This window comes from Lupinus angustifolius, chromosome LG14 (genome assembly GCF_001865875.1).
Source record: "Lupinus angustifolius cultivar Tanjil chromosome LG14, LupAngTanjil_v1.0, whole genome shotgun sequence".
Classification (NCBI taxonomy): domain Eukaryota; kingdom Viridiplantae; phylum Streptophyta; class Magnoliopsida; order Fabales; family Fabaceae; genus Lupinus; species Lupinus angustifolius.
Window position 1 is genome coordinate 15214626 of NC_032022.1, and position 11418 is coordinate 15226043.

Genomic DNA, 11418 nt, shown 5'->3' on the forward strand with positions numbered 1-11418 from the left:
TATCCGACTCAGCATAAACATTATGTCGTGGTGTGGCCGTTATGGGTTATGCTCTAGTGTGCGGTTCGTCGTGGTTGTGTTTACTAGGCTCTCGCTGTATTCATGTATTTTTATGCTGTATCTGAGTTGTACGGCTCCTATTCTATCTCCTACTTGGGAATGCCAGCGAGGCGGGGTGGAACGAGTGTGGGTAGTGCTCATCCCGGATATTTGGATCGATCCAAGATCCGATGGCAGTGATAGATGTTATTATGGAGAAAGATTTGTATGAAGATGAAACTAATAGAGGTAACCAATAAGATCTTAACAATATATTAATATTTTAATTCTAATTATAATAGCATAAATAATCATAAAATATATTTTTCTCTAAATATGACGTCCCATATAATATTTCCTCGTTGGTATGAGGAGTTAAAATGTATATTAATTAAGTGTTTTAGGGTACAAAAATACTGAGGTAAGGTATGCAAATATTTATTCCATGTGCAAACTCTGAACAACAAGTGGCTCTGCCATTACCCATAAAGAAGCATATTTTATATCCACATTATGTATTACTGGCTTACTCTATGTTATTAGTTTTGATTAGTTATAATAATATTTTATAATTATGTTTTTAATTTAAATATTTTTTTTAATTAATCACAACTCATAATATATAAAATGAGATGTAATGTAAAATATAAGATGTGCTCCTTATTTACACTTATTGTGGGTACTCTACAATTAACTGTTATTCACATTAGATAGTGAATTTTCAAGTTTAATTATATATTTATAATTTGTAGTAATCAATACATATAAATAAACATTACATCAATAATAACATGTATATATAGTGAATTTATCATTATATTTTAATTAGTAAAATTAATGGTTGAATAATAATAAAATAGATAATATATAATTTTAAAGTAGTAAAAATAATATCATGATATATATGTACACAGTTATAATTAAGCGGGTAACCATAATATCAGATAATGATTGTAGATATTTTTGCAAGTAGACATATATCATATATTTTTGTTATCATACTTCTTGCTCATTAAGGTAAACCCAAGTTCCCTGCTCATACATGACACCCTAAAAAATATTAGGGTATTAATTTTTCTTACAACTTCAGTCTTGTAAAATATTTAAAAAAACGGCAATAAATGCAGGAGACTCATATAAAATGGGGTTTGATGAGGATAGGTGTATACAATCTTATTATGTAATAAAAAATGGAGGAGACTCATAATATTTAAAACAAAGAACCTCGTATGTTTTGGTTCAAGATGTATAGTCTTACTTGTGACTCTCAACTTTTTTTATATCATAGTAACAATAAAACTTGCTGGTGGTTAAAGGCTCCCTAATTGTAGTCCTTTCCAACAATGATAAAGTTATAAATAATAGTATTTTCAACATAGTGTACAATTATTAAAATGATTTAATGGTCAATTATGTCACAAATAACTATAGTATCCAATTTTTGAATATTTAACTGTCATTTTAAAAAATGTGAATGTCGCCCTATACAGAGAGATATACTGATTTAACCATGGTATACATGGTTTTATGTATTTATATTTTAATCTTAAATAATTAAAAATAAATTTAAGTAATAAAATTATTAATAGGTAATTGAGATTTGAAAGTGCATTAAACCTTTTTGCATTAATCTCACACCATATTTATTATTCTGTTCATTATAGCTCAAGTAGTATTTTCGAAGAATTAATTTATGGTTCATCACTTTATCTATATAACTTTAACAAAAGGAAAACACAAAATAATCATTTTACTATTGTGTATAATTTATGATTTTCTATTTTGCTCTAATTATTTTCTTGTTTATACAAAAAAATCATATAATATTATGTTCTTATTTTATTAGCATTATATTCTTATTTTGAAAGCGTATTTAAAAAAGTTAAATATTATACCAATCGAGTAAATTTAATTACAAATTACAAATATTTAATATAAAATATTATATTTATAATATACAAACTATACATTATAAATGATAATAAAACATGTTGGCAGACACGGTAGTGACTCTCAAATGCTATTCTACATAAAATAAAATTGATTTAAAGTTCGGGAACAACCCAAAGTTGGTGCACTCGACCCGATTTACTTGTAAAACAGGAGTCCGATCCGAAACCATACGGGTCAACCCGGTCACGAAGAACAAATCGGGTACGTGTATTTTCCTTTGTATCACAGGCGAAGGTTGTGCTTTAATGGCGAATCCCTATTACCCTTACGCTACTCCACCACTCTCTGACACTGACCTAGGTACTCCCTCTTCTCATTCTTCTTTCACTAAACGCTAATATTAATTTCTTCCATCATGTTTTTTTAATTTGTAGGCATTGATTCAGAATAAAATAATAAATAGTAAATAATAAATGTTACATGTTCTTAATTACTCTCATTGGAGGAGAAGAAGTGTACTAAAACCTAGAGAACACTAGCACTAGCAACATTGTTATTCTGTTTCTTCTTTTTACATATAATACCATAAAACTCATGTTTTGATTGTGTCAGCATGTATTGCCAGAACTAGCTTTGCTGGTTATATTCCATTGACCGTACAGTCATTGTTGACCTCTCCTCGTGTATCAATTGCGACTGAATTGTGCGGTGCCGGACCAGATTACCTGAAGAAAGATGTAAAAAAAACAATGATCATTGGATTATTATTATGCAATGCACGCCTTGTGTGTGGGTGCGTATCGTGTTGATGATACTATCGGCTGTGGAGTTCATGCTGAACCTGTTATTGGTACAACAGGGCATGACATCAAGCGATATCCATCTATTGATGATCATGATCTAAGTAAAAAGCGAGATACTCTGTTAGGAGTTAGTCCAGGTGTTCCTGATATTCATAGTGAAAGACCGATCATGAGAAGCAATTATGACGCTGTCTTGATTTCACCATCGGAATGACGGATTCAAACATTCTGTTTGTGGGCGGACTTCCAAAGGACTGCACTAGGAGGGAAGTTGGACGTATCCTTCACTGCATACATGTCTGGTTTTGTTCATGTGAATATAAGATCCTTATTAGGTGTATTATATAAGGCCCTTATTAAATTCTTATTAGATGTATTATATAAGATCCTTTTTACCTATACTTTTGGAATTTGTAAGGGTCAGCCAAAACTTTGCGTGGACAATATAATTTGCCTACTAACAGTTATAGGAATGAAATTGATGCATGCCCGAAATAACATCGATCAGATTTCATTATTCTGTTTATATGAAAGCCTTGACCTATTCCTGAAGATCTTTTCCGTCCATTTATTGGCTACAAAGATGTCAAAGTTGTCCACAAGGAGCCTGTAAGTGTGTTAATTACGATTTTTTTTATATTTTAGATGGAGCCAACATCACAGGTGTTGGGTAAATTCACAAAGTCCTTAGCAGGCAACCGTTAGAGCATAAAAAATATTACATCTTGTAGTGCAACCTACATCTTTTGACAAAAGAAAAGTACAAGAAAGAATACTTCTGAGGTTGTGATTATTATCTGTCTCTTAGCATTTATTGCTTCTATGGTGTGTGTGTGTGTGTTTAAGAGAGACTGGGGGTGTAGAGTGAGGGAATAGAACCTGTCTCCATCTTGTGATGGCATGGCCTTTTTATAGGCTTAACCGGGTGCAGAACGCTTGACCTCACAAACCTGTGGAATGAGTTGGTTCTTTCTGTGGCCCCTCAGAATATCCTGCTGTTAGTGGGATTCCGGTCTGTGTACATGATCCTTGCGGTGCCCTGTTTTTACTCTGTCTAACTCCAGGCTTTTAGAGTTGGCGCCGAAACATAAATATTTTGCGAAGGTTTCGTCAGGTTGGGTCACATTTTTGTTGGGCTGCCTTGGTTCCAATTACCGGAACAGTTAAAAAAGGGGGACCCAATGCACGAGGTCCTACCTAGTATGGTAACAGTTGCTAAACTATATTTATCATAGAATGTCAATCTGTGTTCATTATTTTGTTGTTATTTATTATGAATGTCTAGTAGTTGTTAAATGACCAAGAGTACTGCAGAGTGGAGACAAGGCCGTGTTTCTGTGTTTTGTGGAGTTTGTTGACGCTAAATGTGCTCTCACTGGCATGGAAGCCCTGCAAGGTAAAATGTTTTTATTTTTTCAGTTTGCATTTAATTGAGCTTTATGTCCCTCCATACGCTCTTAAACTACTTTGTGTTGATACTAGAGAAGTCCTCTGAAAAATGAAATCAGATTATATGATACATGTGAATCAAAATACAGTGCATTAACACCTATACTATATATGTCAACATCCTAGCTCATTTACTACTGTGATCAGGGACAGATCGACGGGGATATATACGTATGATTAGTTACATATATGTAGGATTTTTTTGTATAAAAAAATGGTGACCCAATATATGAGGCTCCTACTTAGTGGGACATGGATTGTCAGATCTGAACACACAAAAATTAAGCAATAACCTAAAGACGATATTACCACCCTCTGAACGATTATTTAGTCTATCATTATAATTATAATTAATAAATGATTTTGCCTAATTGGTCCCTAGTTGGAAATTCCTTAGTCTCCAAGTTACCATGCCTGTAACGTGTCTTTTCAGAATCCAGTTTTGTTATTTTCTCCCGATAGTAGTTGGGTGGGAACTGTAGCAACAATAGCTGCAGCAAGATCTTTCAACTTGCTGGTGAAGTTAACATAGCATCTAATCCAAAACCAATGTGGGGTGTGAAAGTGACTCTCATTTCTGCATAAACAATAATGGTAGGTGTGCATTGTGAAAAGGTTTCTTTCTTCTTGGACTGTAAAAGGATCTGGTCCAATCAAACCTGGCCATTCCTTTTTCTTCTATTTTCTTTTCTTTCCCCACACTGGGACAATGTTAATGGGGATGAGTAGAATTTTCATTCCTACAATTGGCCACTACCACTGTCACTCGCCCAAAGACTGGAGTCAATTTCTGATTGATTAGTGGCAATCCAATGCGCAAGGCTCACATCTAGGAAAGTTTGAGAATAATAAATATACACAATTTTATCTGTTAGGGGATGATGTTATTTCCAGGGTTTGAACTTGTGACTTCCAGGTCACAAGAAGTTACAAGGTAAACAAACTTACTGTGGTGAGACTCGCACTCCTCAAGTTCTTATTGGTAAACAAAGAAAAGAAAACTAAGATTTAGTTTCAACTTTGAATAAAATATGCAAAGGAAACGCGTATGCTTGTTTTGTCCACAAATGTCACAAGTTCTTGTGTCTCACTTCCCACGGCTTCTATTGAGATGTGCATGTTTCATTTTCAATGTGCTGACATACATTTAAGTTTTAACTGAAAACTTAAAAGGGTCGAATACAAAGAAAATTTATTTCATAAGAGTAGTGGTGAGAAATAACATATAACCCAACATCTGCCTGTGATTGTGAACACCTTTATTAAGCAGTAAACATTGGAGTATGAAACATAAGCTGCTCCTAATTTCAGTGTAAAGTGGTTTGTAGGGAAGAAATTAAGTAACTGCAGAGAGAAAACTGATTTATCATTTTGGTCCCTGCAACCAATCATGATTCATTGCAGCAATATATTGCAGTTTATGATGAGAGAACTAATTTCTCATCAAGCACTTTGATCATTTATGAATTAAGATGCTAACAACTGTACATAAAGAAGTGGAGTGTCCAAGAATTAACATCACTTGGTAGAAGCAAAAATGGTTACTATACCATGTCTTTTCTTACCCTTAAATGTTAAGATCCTGCATAGCACAGAGAATCAAGCTAACAAATAAAACATGCTTGTCTGAAATCAGTGTAAGTGCCTTCATTCGAGAGGAGTGCTACAACAAAATATAATTCTCATTTTATCAACTAATCTCTTGTTTGACAATTAAAGTAAGAATCTGATTTACAACTTACAAGTCCCTGAACCTTATACATAAATAAAACCCTTATCCCTATGAAGACTATATAATACTAGTATAAATTCATCATATATTGTTGGAGGGGGTGAATACACCTTTTATAGCGACCCCTCCTATAAACAATGAAGAAGACTTTGATATAATGTATGAAAACAAGAAAATGAATTACAATATCTGAAAGAAAGAAAAACCTTCCAACTTCAACTAAAGAAATTTAGTTCCTGCAAGTCCATGGTGTAAAAGATCATGAGCAATAGCATCCCTTGCCTTCATGGAGTTAACCGATCTCAATGCAACCTCTGGTACCATATCATCGTCAACAATATCAAACATCAACTCAGGATCAATTTCTTCGTTCCTCGACTCGCATATATTATGCAACACACAGCAAGCGCCAAGGACAATAGGCAAATCTTGCAGCTTCACCTCAGTCCTCTTCTGCAAGCAACTCCACCTCCCTTTCAACCTCGCAAACGCGTCCTTAGCAACCTTCTGAACCTCACCGGTCTTCTCATTGAAAGCATGCTGCGTCCAAGTAAGATTCTGCTGAGTATACGGAACCAAAACCCAATCCATCAAAGGGTACCCGGAACCCCCAACAATCCACACACCCTTCATAAGCCCTCCATTAGCCCTATTGAAAAGGGCGGATTTTTCCAACACTTGATCATCATTCATGGACCCTGGCCAACCAATACAAACATCAGTGAACACCCCTCTCGGATCAACAACTCCCTGAACCGTAATCGAATACGAAGTCTTCTGATTCCTCTCAGTATGCCTCTTATTAAAATAAGCAGCAAGACTAATCTTAGGAGCTATAATAGGCACATGTGAGGTATATATAGATCCAACAACATTAGGAATACTCGAAATCGACTCAAACTCATTCTTAATCTTCCTCAATGAAACTTCATCAGGCCAATTCAAGTACTTAGGCATAAGCACATTCTTAATTGCAGTGCAAACCTCAAGAACAAGTTTATGACAAGTTGAAATCCCAAGTCCGAATCTTTTCGAGACAAGCCTTAATGGGTCACCAGTGGCTAATCTCCAAATGCAAACCGCTACTCTCTGCTTCACTGGAATTGCATTTCTCAAAGTTGTGTCCTCTTTTACAATCACTGAATTCAATTCTTCACAAATTGCTTCAAATGTTGCTTTTCCCATTCTGAAAGCTTTTTTGAACTCTTGTTCTGGGAATTGAGGTTTGTTGCATTCGTCCCACCACGCTCCTGATCGGTCCTTAACCCAAAGCCGCCGTTGAACACCACCACCACCGCCGCCGCCGTTAGATTTAGCATCTTTGGAATCAGCACCGTCTTCAGTAGCGGTTGCACGTGATCTCTTCCTCTTTATCTGTTCTGATTCTTCAACATCACTGCAGTAATCATGGTTATTGGAATAGTAATCGAGCATCGCGTTTTTTCTCTCAAATTCTGGTTGGTCTTCTTTATCTAAGAATGAAGTGAGGGTATCATTCACTTCTTCATCTTCATTCTTCTTCTTCTTCTGAGTTGACCCATCATCGGCATCGGAGTTAATACGGCGGCGTTTTCGGACGGTGGCGTTATTATCGTTCATTTGATCGAAGGAGGAAGTGAGTAAGGTGAAGAGGTGAGAGAGAGATTGTGGGTCAGAGAAAGTTGGGATTTTCATAAAGATGAGAATTGAAATGATGAAACTCAAAACTGAAAAAACCTTGTCTTCAATCTTTCTTTCTTTCTCTTGTTTCGTTCATATGATGTTTGTGTCGTGCTTTATTATTATATGTGTGTGTCAAACTCGTCGTGTCGTGTGAACGGGATGAGAAGTGTGTGATTCAACGTTTCCCAAACCCATTTAACTTATTATTCTAATTTTGTTGCTTCCATCGATCAACATAAACTACTTCTTTGAGATTTCATTGCTCTTCTTCTTAATATTTTGTGAATTTAGTTTATTATCCTAATTCAAATTTAATATTTTAGTATTTATGTAATGAAATTATAAGATTTAAATGTTTAGTTCATCATGTATTAATAATTTTATGATTAAAACATGAATAAGGAATGATTAGATGATTTGTTCAAGAGTATATGTTAAAGTCTATTATTTATTTATACACATTGAATATATATATATATATATATATATATATATATATTTATTTCATATTGCACCTGTTTTTAATACTTTTTGTTTGTATTTCAAGAATGTAAATATAAAAATGAAAGCAACAATAAATGAAGTAGAGCAGCTAGTTGTTGAGAATCTATGTGAAGATGAATTGATTCGGAATGGTGGGTATCATCTAAAGAAAAAAGGAAGTTGTGAACAACGTTTGAGGTTTTAAGAAAGTATTAAGATATATGATGGAACAGGTCCATGTTGAAGAAAAAAATGGTGAATAATTGTCATTGATAGTGATAGGCGAGGATCAAGTGTGAACCCGATTTAGAATGGGAACATTTTATGAGGGGAGTGGCATTTGCCTTTGGCTGTGTTAGGTGAAATAGAGCAAAACTCCTCTCAAATAATAAAGAGAAATATAAGGAGAAACCATTAAAATAATACGATCTTAAAATTTAAAAAATAACTTTGCAGACAATTATTTTCCCAAAATTCCTCTTTTGAATTTTTAATTGGGAAAAAATTATTTTTTAGCTCATGTCATAATATATTGTTAGGTAAATATGCATATCCTTTTCATGTAACCAAGTAAAATTACATGTGTACATAAATTCCCATATACATGTTGCTTCTTCAACCTTCTTTTCCATTACAGCATGGCATTAGAGACTTGGACTTTAGGATGCATGCTCAAATGGGTCCTACCTTTATATCTTATATTCAACATTATACACAACTTTTGACAATTTGCAACCAAATGTTTTTTGTACTACCAAATATTTTTTTCATCATTTGGTAAGAAACTAATCTCTTTCGGGGTGTGTGTTTGTCTTTCCTAATAAGTATCGTTATCGGAAATTGAATCATTAACTTTTTGTTCATACTGTACTAACATTATTTTGGTATTTGGAACTGAATGTGCTACAAATAATGGATGGCCAAAGGTTTTTAAAAAATAAAAAAACATAAAGTTAGAAAGGAAGGGAAATATCTCATGTAATGCATTAGATAAATTTGTCAACGTATTCATATGAAAAGGTTATGTAAGGGTTTAAGCACATAAATACAATGGAACCAAAATACTAAAGTATGACGTCAGTTATTTATGCTACTTAATTACGTAACATAGTTCTACTAAATCAAGCAATGTCATTCACATTAAAGGAAACTAGAAAATTGTTCACTTTGTCCACAAATTTCAATCTTATAATAAAAGAGGACATATTAAGGGTTTGATTTTAGTTTTTATTTATAGAATCAATGAGACTATAAACCATTGTGTTTGCATTATAACATTTGATGTACTTTTTTAACACTTGTGTCTTGAAGAGATGTAATAAGCATATTTGAGCTGAATAAAACTCTTCTTGTTGAGCATTCTGGGGATTTTTTTTATTTCCTAAATATATTTTCATGTTAGAGTCAATTATGTCTGAGCTGGAAATATCTACAAATATGTGAGGTTAACTCTCCTAATGGATATTTCATCCACAAGACTCGAATATGAGATATTGCTTAAGGAAAATCAAACATGTATTTAGATTTAAATTTAAAACCGGAAATACTAGTTTTCAATCCTACCTTTACATCAAGTTAGGATTTGAAGCTATCATATTTTAGTTCAAATATAAACTGTCGAATATTTGATGCATTTTCATTTACATAGACTCAAACTTGAAATATCTAATAAATGTGGACCAACTCTTCAATAATTGCTCTAAACACATGATAGTATTTGATGTACTTTTGACTTTCTTAAATTATTTTTAGAACTCATATATTTTGAACTGGTAATTAATAATTATGCATATACAATGAAGATAAAAATAAATGAAAATAAGGATATAAGTATAAATAATAAAATTCAATTATAATCTCGGGAGGGATATTTTTCGCACCACTCTAGTTCAGTTGCTCCATGATTTACTACTATTTATTAATTTTTGAGAAAAAATATATTCATTGATAAATTAAGAATTTTTACACTCTCAATATATTATATATTATTCATTTTTAATTATCATTGATTCTTAAATATAAGTACCAAGAAATTATTAATTTATCATCTTTAATCAATTCTTAAAACAACATATAAATAAAAAATTAATTGAAGAAGATGGGTGCCAAGAAATTAGTTGTCATTTATTCTTTTTGTTGTAATCAAAGAGTATCCGTTGGATTATCCATTTATATTATGGTAAAGAATTAATAAGTTTAGGAGTGAGTGGAGAAAGAGAAGTCAGACCTTATGGAAAAACAATGTGGGAGTAGGAAACTTATCCTTGAAAATTGAAATATCAACAAAAAAAAATTATATGTCCTAAAAAATTCATGTTTTCATATCTAAAATAAATGACATTCCACTAAATAATGTAAAAAAATATTTTCTGTTTTCATATTTTTCTTAAATATTTAAACATAAAAAAATGGGACAAATAATCTTCATAAAATATGTGATGTATGTTTATTTAATTTAGTTGTCACAATGTTATTGGTGGATTATGCTGATGTTATGTTGCAAGTCAAACACTTATAAGAATAAATCACCGGCCATAATATTAAAACATAGCAACTAAGTGTGTTTTTAAAAGCTAAACAAAACATGTATTGATGTTGCAGGTCAAACGTTCAGAAGAACTTACAAATGAATTAGTTTGTGATTCTGACAGTGTTTTCCTGAAACTGGATCATCTGTACATAAAAGTTCATGTCTCATGTCCCTAACCAGTTAGTGTTTGTCAATAAGTAAAAAATAATATCTTACTTTATTTTTATTTTATTAAAATAATATATTAATTTCATATGTCAATATATAAGTGGAACGGGACAGGAATAGGAACACCAAGTTGGAACAGGTGATCCCCATCGGTGTTTTCCTATGACAAGTTGAGAAGTGAAGACAAAAGAAGTCACACTGAAATGAATGAAAATTATACTGATTTCATATCAGAGTGCATGGGATTTAACAGCTCCTTTGAGATGAGATAAAATCATAAAATGTGTGTTGGAAAATTTAAGATATTTTAAAGCTTAAAGTCTGATATTGCTCAAGTATTTTTCATGTGCTTTATTTCCATTACTCAAATTTGATTTTATTACCATTTTCATTAGCAAGATCACTTCCTTCTGTAAGATGAAATTAAACTAGGACTCATCAAATAGAAGAAGAAAACAGCTTTGTGCACTCTCACCTACTTGGTTTGAAGATAATAGATGTAGAAAACCTTACTCATAAGTGGAAAAGTGTAATAACTAAGCAACAACATTATCCTCTAGCAAACAGAAATAATTCAGCAGAAATATGGCTCCTAAAAAAAATGAGAAACACTATGGAGAGTTGATTTGATATATCACCAAAATATCAACCATTGAAGT

The 11418-nt window shown here is 32.7% G+C and overlaps 1 protein-coding gene and 1 pseudogene across 2 annotated transcripts; one reads left to right on the forward strand and one right to left on the reverse strand.

Moving 5' to 3' along the window:
- LOC109326289 lies at positions 2070-4365 on the forward strand (annotated as a pseudogene).
- On the reverse strand, positions 5846-7683 carry LOC109327167 (putative nuclease HARBI1). Of its 2 annotated transcripts, XM_019560234.1 has the most exons (2): positions 7430-7683; positions 5846-7390 (listed from the first exon to the last, which is right to left on the reverse strand). In XM_019560234.1, exons 1-2 carry the CDS (start codon positions 7588-7590, stop codon positions 6136-6138), a joined length of 1416 nt encoding a protein of 471 aa, XP_019415779.1. In that variant the 5' UTR covers positions 7591-7683; the 3' UTR covers positions 5846-6135. The 2 variants fall into 2 exon arrangements, with proteins under 2 accessions (XP_019415779.1, XP_019415778.1); XM_019560233.1 differs by having other exon boundaries at positions 5846-7683.

Excerpts from the sequence above, each read along its gene's own strand:
- LOC109327167 (XM_019560233.1), bottom strand. The coding sequence starts at position 7,590 with ATGAAAATCCCAACTTTCTCTGACCCACAATCTCTCTCTCACCTCTTC.